Source organism: Gavia stellata, chromosome 4, assembly GCF_030936135.1.
Source record: "Gavia stellata isolate bGavSte3 chromosome 4, bGavSte3.hap2, whole genome shotgun sequence".
Classification (NCBI taxonomy): Eukaryota; Metazoa; Chordata; class Aves; order Gaviiformes; family Gaviidae; genus Gavia; species Gavia stellata.
Window position 1 is genome coordinate 72,700,795 of NC_082597.1, and position 15,275 is coordinate 72,716,069.

Consider the following 15,275-nt stretch of genomic DNA (forward strand, 5'->3'; position numbering starts at 1 on the left):
GTGCCCTTTCTTCTACATCTGTTGAATGTTATCCAATGGTAAATCCTGAAGAAATTTGCTGTATGAAACCAAAAGCAAAAATTTGGGGTCGTCTTTTCCTTTCCACATTCCCTTCTTTTCTCCTTCATATTTACTTATAGAATATTTATATGCTTGCATCACTGACCACCTGCAGCATGAGCTGCAGTTCTACATTGCCACTTACAGAGAGGAAACATTTCAGTGAGATGATTGCCTAATTGGCAGTATCCAGCTGAGATAGAGTAAGGACAGAACATAATGTACAGATGAATGCTTAACAACAATTAGTCCCAGGAGTGTAGCAAATTCTAGTTTTAAGTAGAATTTGTAGCTTGTTTTGAGATGATGGATAGATAATCTTGGTGAAAAGGCATATGGAAGTTGTTTTAAATGAAGACAACAGAACTTTGAATCACTGTTTCTGCAGATTACAGGATGATACATAGTTGATAATGTAATATCAACTCCTATTCTTAGTTTTAATTTCAGTGTGTTAGAGAATTACTGCTCTCAAACAAGGCTTAAAAATATCTGAATACTTTCATACTGTATTTGCTCATGCAATTTTACTACTGTACTATATGGTATATTTTTTAAAATTTGTGTGAAGTATTTCTAACAGTATGGAAGTATGTGCCTAGTAGCAGTTATTTTTTGAAGTACTTTTAATGTAGAATTGATAGACCTTTTTTACACTCTAAATCAGATTTCAATACTTTTTACTGGTTGAGAAACACTTAACTATATTAAAGTCCTTTTCTAAAAGGAAAAGGGCTTTATTAGTACATGCTGGTTTTAGACTATTTGTAAATTATTGGATGGATGTTAATTGCACTTTACTCATTATAAATTGGAGTGTAGTAAACGATACAGTTGGTGCTACTTGGCTAGAAAATAATCTGTTTACTAATAACAAAAGAACATGGCATGACAACTTTTAAATAGCAAGAAACTTATCTAGCAGTGTGGAGTTTTTCACGTGACTATTCAGCATTATTACTCCTTGGAGACCAAAAATTTCTTGACGAGCTAGTATTTTCTGTATGTTCACAATAATTCTTACTTCATCCTTTGCTTTGTGTTCCCCTGCAGTACCAAGCAGTTTTGTTTTCAGTGCTATTGTTGATCTCTTTGCAGCATCCCAGTATTCACTGGAAATAACTGGGTTTTTTAGTGATTATAAATTAGAACAGAGCAGATCGGTGTTAATAAAGTTAAGAAATAAGGTATGGGCATAATTCTGCTTTTAGGATGTTGATTGTATGCACCATCATGTTTTGAAGTACTTCAATACTATTTTTTAAAAAGTCAGAGCAGTAATATTGGAGCTATTGACTGTTCAGTAAGGGTGACTTGGCCAGTTAGGTTTCCATAAACATCACATTTATTAATGAGTTCTGGGTTTAGTTTCTTTTGTACTGGGACTTCTTTTTTTTTAAGAGATGATAGCAATGGATGTTCCCAAAGGTACTCAGCAAAATTAATGAATTCTTAATTTTGGAGATTAAGAAAGAGTAGAATTCACTTAAAACTAAAAAAATGAGTGAGTGTAATTCAGTTTGTCAAAATAGTTGTTTCATCTACAAAGAGTATGTTTTGACCAAACTTACATGGATTGTGCCCCTCTTGGAGTCCTTCCTTCCTCTCAGCTAAATTAATGTTTACAACTCTTTGACAAGGTAGTGCTACTGCCATAATGAGAAATTATTTACTAATGACACTTCAGACTTACATGCTTGAATGTGTTTGAATGCTTTCAATGTGCTGAACACTAAGGATCTCTTTTCCTTTTTTTCTAGCAAGACCTCATGACTTCTTTGATGCGCAAACACTGGATGCTATAAGACATCGAGCCATCTGCTTTAACCTCTCAGCACATATAGAAAGTTTAGGAAAAGGCCACAGTGTTGTATTTCATAGTACTGTAAGTATATATATTATGCATACTGTTTGTTTACCTGTGTGTCTCAAAAATCTAATACTTCAGAAAGATTTCTGTTTTCCTCTTATTGCTGTAGGCATTTAATCAGAAATAAGTAATAGTGGGTATTTTACATTGTTGATTTGTCCATTTCTATTAGTAAACTAACTTTTTAAAAGTAGTGTTAGCAGTTGTTCAAGCTCACAAATTTAATATCTTGCAACATTTCCTGTCTGATACACTTGGGGAAATATCTAAAAGCAAGTATGTGTTGCAGAAAAATTTGGTTATGTCTTCTAAATAAGAATGCAATTCAGATGGCATTTCCATAGTTGTGAGTGACAGTGCTAATTTATCATAAAGACTGATTTGAGGGTAAATGTATAATTGAATATTTAAAGATGCTGATCTGAAATTTGTGTTTATTCCTTTTTTTCAGTTTAAAAAAATATAATCCTGAATAAATGTATTGTTGTCTCCCTTTTTCTTTTAATAAACTTGGTACTTGCCTCCTAGCAATTCACTAGGTGGGGAACTGGCCTTTAGTCCTGTTTCCATATCCTGTTTTGTTGATTTCACTTATTTGTGGATAGGGTAGACATCAGTATTAATTTAGAAAAGTTAAAAATAGGGGGAAAAAAGTACTAAATCGGGGTATAGGGATCAGAAATTCAAAAAGCTATATAACCTCAGGTTTTCTGAACCAAATTGGGAGATATGGGCATGTAAAAGGTAGAGAGACTCAGCTGAAGAAAAGAACTAAGAGATGGGACAAAATGAGGGGGGGTGCTTTGTAAATTGGCAGACTAGTACAAGGTGAACTGTAGTCCAAGGAAGGAATGTTGACTGCTGTGTCTTCAACTATGGCTTAACCATAACACATGATTCAACCTATTGAACTGTTAGTCTGTTTCCATAAATAAAAGATGATTTTATATGCATGAAGGTTATTTCATCCTGTTCTACAAGGCTAATGATTGTTATAAATATCTGTGGCCTCTATTAGAAAATTTTCCCAAATGATTACTCTGAACTTTATGTGCGTTGAGCACCAGCTGCAAGTGGAGGTTTGCAGGTGGCTTAGCTGTTACTGTATTTAAATCACATTGTAGTTTTCCTGGCCAACATGGATTTTACAATGCTGTGAGAAAAGCAGTTTCTATTCCAATTCACAGCTTGCTTTAACCTGAAATGTTATCCAGACTACTTGGTTGTGGAAGCTCGCCTCTGGCTATTGGAATAATTCATAAGGAGGTGGAATTAGAGGGAGGAACGTGCTCTAAAACGGCTTTGAATTAACTTGGAGGAAGTGGTGAAAATCCTTTTAGCTTACCTGTGCATACGTCACTTGAGATGTTAGGGGTTGATTAGATCTGAAATCGCTTAGACCACAGTGGTGGGAGAGGTTGTACCTACCAGTGGCAGAACTATTCTAAGATTCCAGCCCTATGCTGCACTTAGCTACCTTATTTTAATATGCTGTTACAGTTTTGTGGGCTTGTGCTGGACATAAGCTATATTGATGAGACTCAGCCTAAAATCTGCTTTAAAAAGAAAAGGTAGAACAGAAGCAGTCTTGTGGATGTACACTGTTACAGTGAGCTAATGGTCACCTCAGATGCAAACAAGTTTTGCATAACCTGTAAGCGTTAGGACATTGAATTTGAATGGTGACTGGCTAAATAGCATAATACGGTTTGTGTGGTCCACCTTCAGATGAAGAAAAAAATATGGAATTATCAGGAGCATTAATTTGAAAGGTGAAAAATATCAAGATGAAATTGTCTTGCTCTCTGAAAACTGACATAAATGATGTAGATTTTTTTTATGCAGCATAAGAATAATGTCAGCACAATGCAGTATTTTACAGGACAGATATCCTAGTGAAAAATTACTAATGTGAAGAATTTCTAAGCAGTCACTGTAGATACCTTTCATCTGCTATGAGAAGACACTCCTTTTATTTTTGTATATATATATTTTAAACCCATCTTTATAGATATGGAAAGCTGTAGAATGCAGTCATCAATAAAGCCTTGCATTGCCATTTAACCTAAAGAGCAGATACTACACTGATTAAAAAATGCAGCTTATAGGTTACCCTGTCCTCCACTTCCCCCCCAACTTTTTGAAACGTCTAGAATTTATTTTCTAAAGTATTTGAATACTAACCTGTTTTTCACTGGTTTTAGCTTTTTCAGATATTTCAGTTCAGCGTTCACATGTGTTGATACTAGTTACATGTGTTTTGAAATCTTAAAACTTTGAAACACAGTAAGTGAATAAGATGCACACCAATTTATAGGGTGAAATTTTTTTCTTTTTCCAGAAGAGGTCAGCAGAACTCCATTTCTGATTTGAGACAACTTTGCATGTTTCTTTCACAGAGATAAATTCAAATTAAATTTACCTTTTCTCTTCTGGGACAGTGCATGAAATTTAGAGAATATAGTAAGCGTTTTTTCAAACAAAGCTGTATTGAGCATACGTGTACTCGCTGAATTATATTTTTGAATGGAAAACTTAAATGGACTTAAGCTCTTTACAAAACAATTTTAAGTCTTCAGAGCATCATTATTGCAGGCATGCTAGACTTCTTCCATTTCAGTTGTAACTTTTGCAGACTTGACCGTGAAGCTCTGATTACTAGTGTCAAAATAGCAAATAATTTTTTTCAATTGCTGTTTTGCAGAATTTTTACAATTTTGCATTTGTCTGCATCATAGCTCTGTTTCTGACTTTAGCCTGCCTAGGATATGGTAAAATTTTCATGGCCCTAATTGTGATAAAAGTGGATGCTTTTTATACTTTTTATAAAACGTCTTGAAATTTGATAATTTCAGAACATATGTAGGAAAAAGCAATGGCAGCTATAGATGCCAGGTTTCTATTGCCTCCTAACAGAAAGCTAACATACTACTTTAATAGTAAACAAAAATAGGCTTGTTCCATATGTGGAGGGAGGATCTTTCATCCCAGTCAAAACCAAGTGAATTGCTCAGACTTTGAATATTGATTATTTAGCAGGGACAAGATAAGCCAATGATATGGGAAAAAAGTCTGCAACATTCACATTAGATACAAGTATATCTCTCTGTGTGAAAACATCCTAGCTATAACTTTCATAGCTTTCATGTATTACATGATTAGCTCTTTTGTTATGAAAAAATATTTTTTTTATTTTCTACTGCTAAAAGTTACTTTCTCCTCCTGTTAACCTTCTGTGTGAGTGTGAAAGCTGGTTCAAGCCCTTCATTTATCACTGATGGCTTGAAGATGTTACTAGGGTTCAAGAATAATAGAATGGTACTTGCAGTGATATAATTCAGGCAGTACTTGAATTGCCCTAAATTTTGTACCCTGAATCTCTTTCACTTGTCAGTGTTTCATTTTTGAGTTTTTACTAATATGTCTCTTCAGTGTGGGGATGGTAAGACAGCAGAGTCCTAAATCTTGTACTGCATGTTCCTGACAACGAGAAATTGTTAATGTCAGAGTTTGTCCTTTTTTTTTTTTTGTCCTGTCAAAGAATGCAGGTGATGATATTGGGTGGTTCTCACAGAGATCTATGAGGTTTTGGAATCACCATGTATTATACTGTGAATCCTTGTAGAAGCAGTGCTATTGATCATTTGATAGAGGGACAACCCCAGCTTTAACTAGTACTTAAACGTAATATGCATCTGTGACTTGTGTGTTCTGTAAGGTTTCCTAGTTGATATACTTCAAGTTTTAGATAGGATGAAGAGCATTGTGGAGAATAACTTCTTCTTTCTAACTCGGGTTTAGCTAGTTTACTGTGTCCAAATGGTAATGTTTTAAAATGCCGCCTGTAAACTTTTCAGTATGTGATACCCATGATGCTTGCATTACATGAGAGAACATACGTGTCTCGTTAAAACTTGAAGGTTAATTTGAGAATGAACTGGATTGTACAAGAAAATGTATGGTTTTGAATGGGAAAGCTGATGAGAACTAGGTTTTATTTGCCCTGTGAAGTGAGCTTTGGCTTACCTTTATTTGGTTCCAGGTTCAGGTGCTCCAGTCTACAGCAAAGAAACTGAGTTTGCAGAAGAAGCAGCTGGGTTCTGGGCAAAGGCTAAAACTTAAAGTTGGAAGGGATTGGAGGAGTGCTTTCCAAATCTTTATTTAAAAAGAAGTCAGGGTTTTCATACTTGCTCCAAAATTTAGCAAAGGGATGTATCCTGTTGCGGGTATGACTTGAGACTTATGAGGAAAAGTCTTAACAATGTTTCAGATGCCTAAATTAAAGAACCTTATAGTATTCTTTGATACAAGGGCCAATTAAACTTTGTCTAATTGGCAAAGGTTAGTAGAAAAAGGATTTTTACTGTCATTTATCTGCAGTATCCCACTATAACATCCTATTGCAGTTCTTGCAGGGAGCATTCTTTCAATTTATCTGAAAAAGCAGATTTTCTCACTCTGCCTTTCGATCCCATTTCCAGATGAATTGTGAATATATATTAAATGAAAGATCCTAAAACTGGGGCTAACTAATGGTTACCTCCTTCTTTTGGAAGAACTGTGCATTACTTTACTTCGTTTATTGCTTCTCTAGCCTTAGACCATTGGACGGTCTTTTCCAAATCTCATGACAACTTGGTTTAAAACCTTTTAGTGTGAGACTTCAATATTTTTTAGAAACTCACCATCTTAAACACTGTGGTGGGTTGACCCTGGCTGCATGCCAGGTGCCCAGCAAACTGCTCTATCACTCCTCTTCTCTGCTGGACAGGGGAGAGAAAAATACATCACAAGGCTTGTGGGTCGAGATAAGGACAGGGAGATCACTCGGCAATTACTGTCAGGGGCAAAACAGACTTGACTTGGGGAAACTAGTTTAATTTATTGCCAATCAAATCAGAGTAGGATAATGAGAAATAAAACCAAATCTTAAAACACCTTCCCCCCACCCCTCCCTTCTTCCCAAGCTCAACTTTACTCCCGATTTTTCTCTACGTCCTCCCCCGGCCCTGAGCGGCGCAGGGGTATGGGGAGTGGGGCTTGCAGTGAGTTCACATGTTGTTGCTGATGCTTATTCCTTCTCAGGAGGAGGACTCCTCACACTATTTCCCTGCTCCAGCATGGGGTCCCTCCCATGGGAGACAGTCCTGCACAAGCTTCTCCAACGTGGGCCCTTCTCACAGGCTACAGTTCTTCACAAACCATTCTAGCGTGGGCCCTTTCCACAGGGTGCAGTCCTTCAGGAACTGACCCAGTTGGGCCCCCACAGGGTCACAAGTCCTGCCAGCAAACCTGCTCCAGCGTGGGCTCCTCTCTCCATGGGTCCACAGGTCCTGCCAGGAGCCTGCTCCAGCATGGGCTTCCCATGGGGTCACAGCCTCCTACAGGCACCCACCTGCTCTGGCGTGGGGTCCTCCACGGGCTGCAGGTGGGTATCTGCTCCACTGTGGACCTCCATGGGCTGCAGGGGACAGCCTGCCTCACCATGGTCTTCACCAGGGGCTGCAGGGGAATCTCTGCTCCGGCGCCTGGAGCACCTCCTCCCCCTCCTTCTTCACTGACCTTGGTGTCTGCAGAGTTGTTTCACATATTCTCACTCCTTTTCTCCATCTGCTGTTGTGCAGCAATTTTTCCCTTTAAGTGTGTTACCACAGAGGCACTACTGCTGTCACTGATGGGCTTGGCATTGGCCAGTAGCGGGTCCGTCTTGGAGCCGTCTGGCATTGGCTGTCAGACAGAAGCTACCCCTGTTGCCCCTCCAGCTACCAAAACCTTGCCACGCAAACCCAATATTCCAGTTCTTGTCTACAAGCATATTGATACATTCAGATATCTGAAATATATCTGTATTAATAATCTGGCTGTTAAATCCATGGACACTTCTCTCTGCCTCATTTTTGTTTAGAAGGTCCTGCATAGTTGTAACAATAAAACTTTAAGTGAACTTGTCAATGCCTTGAAATCTCATGACTAATTTATCATGGTATTCAGTTGTGGGAAATTGCTTTGGTTGATGAAGATTATGGACTTCAGTATTTAAGTTCCGTATGCTACATCTTAGTTTAGCCTTTTTCATAAAGATCACTTGCCACCCTTCTGTATTTCTGTGCTTTAAATGTTCTCTAGTAAACTTTTTGGAGTTTACGGTATCTGCAGTGGTTATCTATAGAATCTTTCAAAGATTTAATATGCATTTTATGCTCAGAGGTGCAGAAGGTGGGAGAATTGGTGTTTGAAGCAAATAGGAAAATCTGTATGAAGTATTGTGACATGTAGTAAAGGAGAAGCTGAATGTAAATCAGTAGAAGAGGAAGCAAATGGCTTTTCCCTGTTTTTCTGGATACTGTAAATTTTTGGGATACCTTTTGAATGCTGGCTTAGGTATTGAAAAGGAGCGAGTAAAGGTTACCTAGGAATGTGTCCAGATGTCAAAGCATTTGTGAGAGAAGATTTTATTCTTATGCCATACTATAATTAAAATGTAAGCTGCATCAGTTTCTTGCATCTTCTATAGATATCTTGTGGAACAACATAAGCATATTTGTAGAGGAATGTATATTCTTCAAAGCTTTCGGAGGAGCTGCTTAAAAATTTGAACAAGTTTAAAAGGAAGGAGACTACTTACAGGATACATTTTTTTTTTTTTTCAGGGACGATTCAGTAGACAAATGTTAAAGGAAAATATTAAACCTTGCCAAGAACGGCTTGAGTAGTGATATGTACGTTCTACCTATATGTAGAATTAATACAACTTTCAAAGAGTAAAACGGTTTGTCTCTTATGAATATCCAGTTGAACATGAAGAACAACAGTTTTTGAGCAAAAAATCTGCAGATTTGGTTTTAATTATGATTTATGTAATTGTTATCAGGTAATAGCTAAAAGAAAAGAAGATTCTGGAAAAATAAAACTCTTGCTTCATTGGACACCAGAGGACATGTGAGTATATTGCTAGTGATATGATATAGAATTTAAAAAGGATTTACAGTGGGGTAAATGAACTAACTGTCACTAAATTATGTTATGCCTTTGAATATTTAAAATAAAGTTCATGTTTTAAAAAATGCTTTTTAAAAAGTAATTTAGAAGTTTAAAATTAATAAGCAATGCTTTAATTGATTTTTAGTTTAGCTTTCAAGTCTTCAGACTCTGATACGAGATTAGGTAAATTTGAAGCTGTATTTTTGATGCATTTTGTCATTATGGGTGTTAATAACAAGGGCCTCTAATTATTGAGTGGGGAGTTCAGGTTGGTTTTGCCACCCATATACATAAGGAAATTTATCACTGAGACAGCTTCGTTTTACCCACTGATTCATCATGATCTTAAAATACTTTTAGGTACTAAAAAACGTACAATCATCAGTGTAACAGTAGAACTACAAGAATCTTTGCCTAGGTGCCACAATTTAATAGTATAATAACCACAGTTGGCCCTTTTAAGGTATCCATCTCATGTTGCTGCTTCTTTGGATTCTCCCACTGAAGCTTGTGAAGCTTCTCCATCTTCCAGCATGTTTGGCTGCTTTCTTGTCTTGGTTTTTTGAAGTTCTGTCTTGTTCCAATGAGTAGTCTTGTGTGTAATGCAGGACGAAGGTACTGCCCTCAGGTAGACTTGGGACATATGAAGTAGTAAGTGAACTTTAGAAATACTTTATCTACTTCTTTGAAATAGCTGAGATCTCATCTCTTTCTTCTGACAGAGAAGAATTTATATGTAAATATTTTGATCTTAATTATATGGAAAAGTAGAATAAATGTTTGGTTTTCACTATGCTGTAGGAGAGAAGTAGGCAGAGTAGTTTTAGGAGAGGCAGTAGCTGTATGCTTCATGTTTTCTATAAGTTTTAAGATGATTAACTACTTTTCCTTTAAAAGGTAAGAATAATTACAATAGAATTTATTTCTTGGATCCATACTCCTGCATACCAGTTCCTGGATCCATAGTCCTGCATACAGATGGTGTTACTAGGACATTTAGTTCACATTAAGATGGAAGTTACTGAGACATTTAGTTCACACTAAAATGAATAGCTGCATAATTAGGTAGGACATTCAGGTTTAGGGGCTCTTTCTGAAAAGGAACTTCAGTTTTACCAGGAAGATACCTCTAAATTAGTAGAATTCATTAGGAAAGGATATCTAAGTTTCAGGTGAAATAGTCCATAGTTCATGAAATTAACTATTAGAACAAGGGGATCTTTTAGATTCAGTGCTGCTTTTAAGTGACTGAGTGGGATGGTGATGCAAAGCCTTAGCATAACAGAAATTTACCTTTGCTTTGGCAAAGTGGTTTAAATTACTCAGTTTTGTAGTGTCCCAAATTAGTCATGTGCAGTAGATGAACTTGGCAGTGTGAATCTATTATAACTTTTATTTGCAGAGGACTAGGGTTGCTGATAACTTATCTGCAGCAATGTTTGGCATTTTGATGCAATTTTAAAATGTCTGTAGCTTTTGCTGCTCATTGTAGCACTTGTAGACTGCAGGTTTCAATTCAACTTGGGAGACAATAACTAAAACCTTCTAGTAAACAGTGGTTTTTTGCTTCCCTTTTAGGACAGCTGGTAATACTATATGTAACAGCATTCGGAATTATACTTATTAAATTATTACAGATCATTGACAGTTAATTGCATTGCATCAAGACAGTTAATTGCATTTTAACATAAAAAGCATTAAAAAAGCATATAACACTCTGGGAACATGAAAAGGGGAGGGAAATAACTTTTAAATTTTTTTTTAGCGCAGAAATTTATTCTTTGTGCCAGTACTTCTTAGCTTACTGAGTTGTTGTCTTTATGTCTATTCCAAATAGTCTTTGCATGTGAAAAGTTTTCTTATTTGCTGTTTGTATTGTTTTGCATCTTCAGTATATAGCTTCTACTGAAAATGTCTTCCAAATGTTGTTTGTCAAAAAAACTGATTTTGGCTTTATTTAAAAAATGTGTTTTCACCTTTCATGATGTGTATTAAACCTTAGTAGATAAATGTATTGCTGCCTGGGTGTTTCTTCCTCTGCCTCATTTTTCTTTTTTCTTCCACCTTTATCTGAAAAAGAAAAGTATCATTGGAGAAACTCCTTTTCCTACTGGGATAGAAGTTCTCTGTTTAATTTCATTTTTTGAATGGCTTACCTGAAAAATTGAATTAGAGTTACAGTGCTGAAAAATAGAGATTCAATTTAATAATTTGGAAAAGTATGTAAAATTGCGTATAGCTGTGGTCAGAGAAACAATTGTTTCACTTAAATAGTCTTAAATGTTGGGGTTTCTCAATTTGAAACTTGTTTCAAAATGTGGTAATTCCTGATTACAAACTTAAACTTTTTTCCCCAACCTGAAATTATCACCTGAAAAAATCACTTTATGTGGGCTGAAGATAATCTCAGGGGGTTGTTGGTTTTTTTTTTCCTTCTCTTTTTTTTTTATCCTCCTTTTTGGGGAGTTGTTTTTTCTTTTTCTTTTTTTCCCCAGTAGTGGAAGCAAAATGTTTGTTCTACACAGCCTTGGTCAATGCTAACTTTTGGAAGGAGACAGGAAAGCAGGTTTTCAGTAAGACACTGATGACCTCTGCAAGCCCAGTGTCTCTCTTACACAATGGATGGTTTCTTAACCATCCATGAGGTATTTTTAACCTGAAAACCTCAGCAGGCCTTAAAAACCCAATGTGCTTTCAGCAAAAGAAGCAATAATGCAATAAGCCACTCTGAAGTAGGCATGTTTGGTTTCAAAGAATGTAAGTACAAAACGTAGATCAACTGTGTACGTTTTATCTCCAGCCATCTTCCCCAAGTTTCACTGCAAATTGCACTGAAGCAACAATTCCCCTTAATGTATAAAGACCGAGTTTTATTCCCTCTCACAATGAGAAATGTTACATAGCCAAAATATTTTGTGGTGATTGCCTGGATTTCCTCAGAAGATAATAAAACAATTAACTTCAGCAAAGTTGGAGCATTTTGACATTAAAAGCTTTGAACTTGGAGCAAGCAAATTAGTGTAACTTGAAGCTCGTGCGTGCAGTATATTCTGGCCTTTACTTACTTTTTTGACAGCATCAAAGGATTTTCTGCCCAGTAAAATAAAGTATTTTCAAAGATCTGATTTTTTTTTTTTTCTCCCTGCTACCCATTTTCACATTAAATTGTTAAAATGGAGAATGTAGTGCCATTATCATTGTGTGTTTGGTTTAGTATTCTTCTGGAATAATCTAAATTCTGTTTAGTATCTTTTTCACACTGAAAACTTGAAAAAACTTCGAAGTATAATGTGTAAAGATTGGCTGTCTTTTCCTCACTCCAGTGAAGATGCTTTTTAACCAGTGAAATGTGAAGATTACTTTAAAAAACTTCATATGTACTAGTTTACCGCATAATTTTATGGTAAGAAAAACAGTTGATCTTTTTTGAATATTTTTATTTTATTTATTTATTCATAGTCTGCCTGATGTGTGGGTAAATGAAAGTGAGCGACATCAGTTAAAAACTAAAGTAGTTCATTTATCAAAACTACCAAAAGATACTGCCTTGCTTCTGGACCCAAACATATACAGGTAACGTCCTAATTTTGAAACTTTCTTTACTTAAATATAGTCTTAAGCCTCACTTAACTTTTAGACGTTGGAAAATAGGGATTGCTGATGCATTACACACCAGATCAAGGAGCCTCGATCCTGTCAGCGTCCAGGAGTTAAGTTCTGAGGTCTTAAGTTGTTTCAGAATTACTTAACTTCTTGAACTGAACTCTAGTTACTGAGAAACGGGGAATGTGTGTATTTACCAAGTGTATTTTACTTTTTTGTGCTTGGTGTACAGAAATTCTAGTAAAGGAGGTACATACAGTGGAATCCTGAAAGATCACTTCTGTTAAGATCACATACTGGTTTGTATACCAATTTTTTTAAAGTCCAAATTTATCTTTACATATTTTATATTCAACTGTAATACATGCAGTATTACCTTGAAATCTGTACTTGTATACAAGTACTGTTATTTTTTAATACAAGATTCTCTAGAGGGGGACAGAAGGGGACAGTACATGTTACTTGCTTTTAAGCTGCATTCACATTTGTGTTTTTAGGACTTCAGATTGGCTTCTAATCCATCTTGTTTCTAATAATTTCCTGATCCCCCCCCCCCCCCCCCTTCTTTATTAGTGTGCTCACATAATTATCAGTACCCACAGTTCTGTGTGTGTACAGTTTTTAAAGGTAATCTGAAATGCTTAATTCACTCTGAAGTTTTTGAATGTCCAAAGATACGTCTATATGGGCTTATATTAAAAATTCATGAAAATGGGTTGCGGGGAAAAAAAGTTTTTTCTGCCATAACTGAAGGTCAGTGTTCCTATGTTTCTTCCTTAATATCCAGTGATCCTAGTGTCTAAAGGAGTAACTAGAACACTAACTTGAGGTCTTGATATGTGATAAGCCTTTCAGTTCACCTTTAATATTCAGTGTATTTCACTAATCAAATTAATGAAAACTTGGTCTACAATATGAAAATAAATCACCATACATCTGCAACGATAGCAGATATAGTAAGGATTTAAAATACTTACTGTAGTATATGAATTACTGATGTTAACAGTAAATCAGAAAAAGGTTATGAGGAAATTGGATTGTGTGTTTTAAAACTGCTTAACACAGTGACTGTTTTATAATGTAATTTAGGTGTTAATCATCCTTATATTGATTACCTTTGCAGAACTTGATAATTAGTTTGATTTGAAAAGGAAAAAAATAATCCTTTAAAATAAAAATGTAGTGATCTTTGGGATTAAGTCTTTGGAAAAAAATGAGCAACCCTTTCTACCTCTCCCAAGTAAAATTAAGGTCCCCTCACATAATGTTGTACTAGACTTCTAGCAGATCAGTGTGTGATTAAAAAGAGCTTTGGGACCAACTGTGGGACATCAAAGAAACAAAGTTGAAGACCAAAACTTTGCAAGGGAAAAAAAGTGGTTGAGGGAATTCAGTGACAGCTATTAATGTCATGCTAAAATGATGACTCCAATAGAAAGTTTGAAATAATTATCTGAAATATACGCTAATATGGGATCATCTAAAATGGCTTTTAGTTTTAATCAAATTGAATGAAAGTAGATTTTGCATAGTCATGATTTCATAGTATACTCTAGCTGACTCGAATTTACATCTCAGGGTCTTTATATAAAACTGTACTATCTTCTTTTACAGAACAATGCCCCAGAAGAGGTTGAAGAGGTAAAAACCAAGCAAGTGGGGACACCTGCAGTCTTAGTCACTGACAATGGATTTAGAAATAAAGTTGCACATTAGTCAAATCCCATCCTTTTTTTTTTTTCTTAGATAAATATTTATGCTTAGTGTAAACATTCTGTGAATGAAGTTGATGCTTCCGTGGAATATATTAATATATTACTGTATATCCACATTTTCATGGAATGGTACAGTGGGAGACTGAGCAAACACTCTTCTGGCAACTTAGTGGAACAACTAAAAGGCTTTGCATGCTTGCTTCTTTAAGCTGCTTTTTTCTTTAGTGAATACAGTAGTTTATATTTGATGAAAAGAAAAAGTAACCATCACCATTTACTCACAATTCCTAGGAGAACTGTTAACAAGCTATTGGGCTTCTTGTCAATGTTAACTAAATATAACATATGCCAGACAATAAAACAGCTACCAAGGGATTATCCTGTTGCCCTTTGAGTATGGTGGATAGTAATCATTCGTCATTTGTAATCTCGTGTCCTTTTTCAGATCCCTAAAATATGTTGGATTATAATGTTTAAACAAATGTTGATGGAATGCTTGTCTTTTCCAATCAACTATGAATACATATAGTACGGTTTAAAGATGTTAAGAGTGTTGCAGTATGTCTGACCCCTTTTTCAGGAGTAGTATAGTATGTTAATGAGATCTGCTTTTATGTGATCCGTATCAATGGACGGTTTTTGAAAAACCTCTACTTAAGCAGTTAGTGTTATTGGTGTTTTATTTTACTTTTTTGACCCTTTAGGATCCCCATTCACTTGTAAAGTATACTTTTTTTATTTGGCCTAATGTTTTCTAGATGTAAAGAAAATGGTATTTTTTAAAAAAAATAATCTAGAAAATCAATCCTTTATGCACCAAAGTTGGCTTTGAAAAGGAAAGTAAAATCATTTTCTTGCTTAATAAGCAAGAAGCCATGGATTTTTTTAACTGACAAATAGAAATGTGTCTAACCTGTTAGTCTTTGTATGGAGACAAAAATGTTGCATATAGATAATAGGACATTGCTTGTAAATATTTCAGCAGATTTGTAATATATTTTTATATTATGAAATGTACTGTAGATGTTTTTCTAGAGGCATGAAAG

At 35.6% G+C, this 15,275-nt stretch overlaps 1 protein-coding gene across 1 annotated transcript in view; it reads left to right on the forward strand.

Annotated features, from left to right (window-relative positions):
• Positions 1-14,152, forward strand: part of AEBP2 (AE binding protein 2) — a 48,885-nt gene extending 34,733 nt beyond the window's left edge. The window contains exons 5-9 of the mRNA XM_059816554.1: positions 1,821-1,945; positions 8,802-8,869; positions 12,371-12,484; positions 12,747-12,813; positions 14,129-14,152. Coding sequence (XP_059672537.1) covers positions 1,821-1,945; positions 8,802-8,869; positions 12,371-12,484; positions 12,747-12,801 — 362 coding nt within the window. The 3' untranslated portion in view covers positions 12,802-12,813; positions 14,129-14,152. The remainder of the gene's footprint in view (positions 1-1,820; positions 1,946-8,801; positions 8,870-12,370; positions 12,485-12,746; positions 12,814-14,128) is intronic.
• The last annotated feature ends 1,123 nt before the right edge of the window (positions 14,153-15,275 follow it).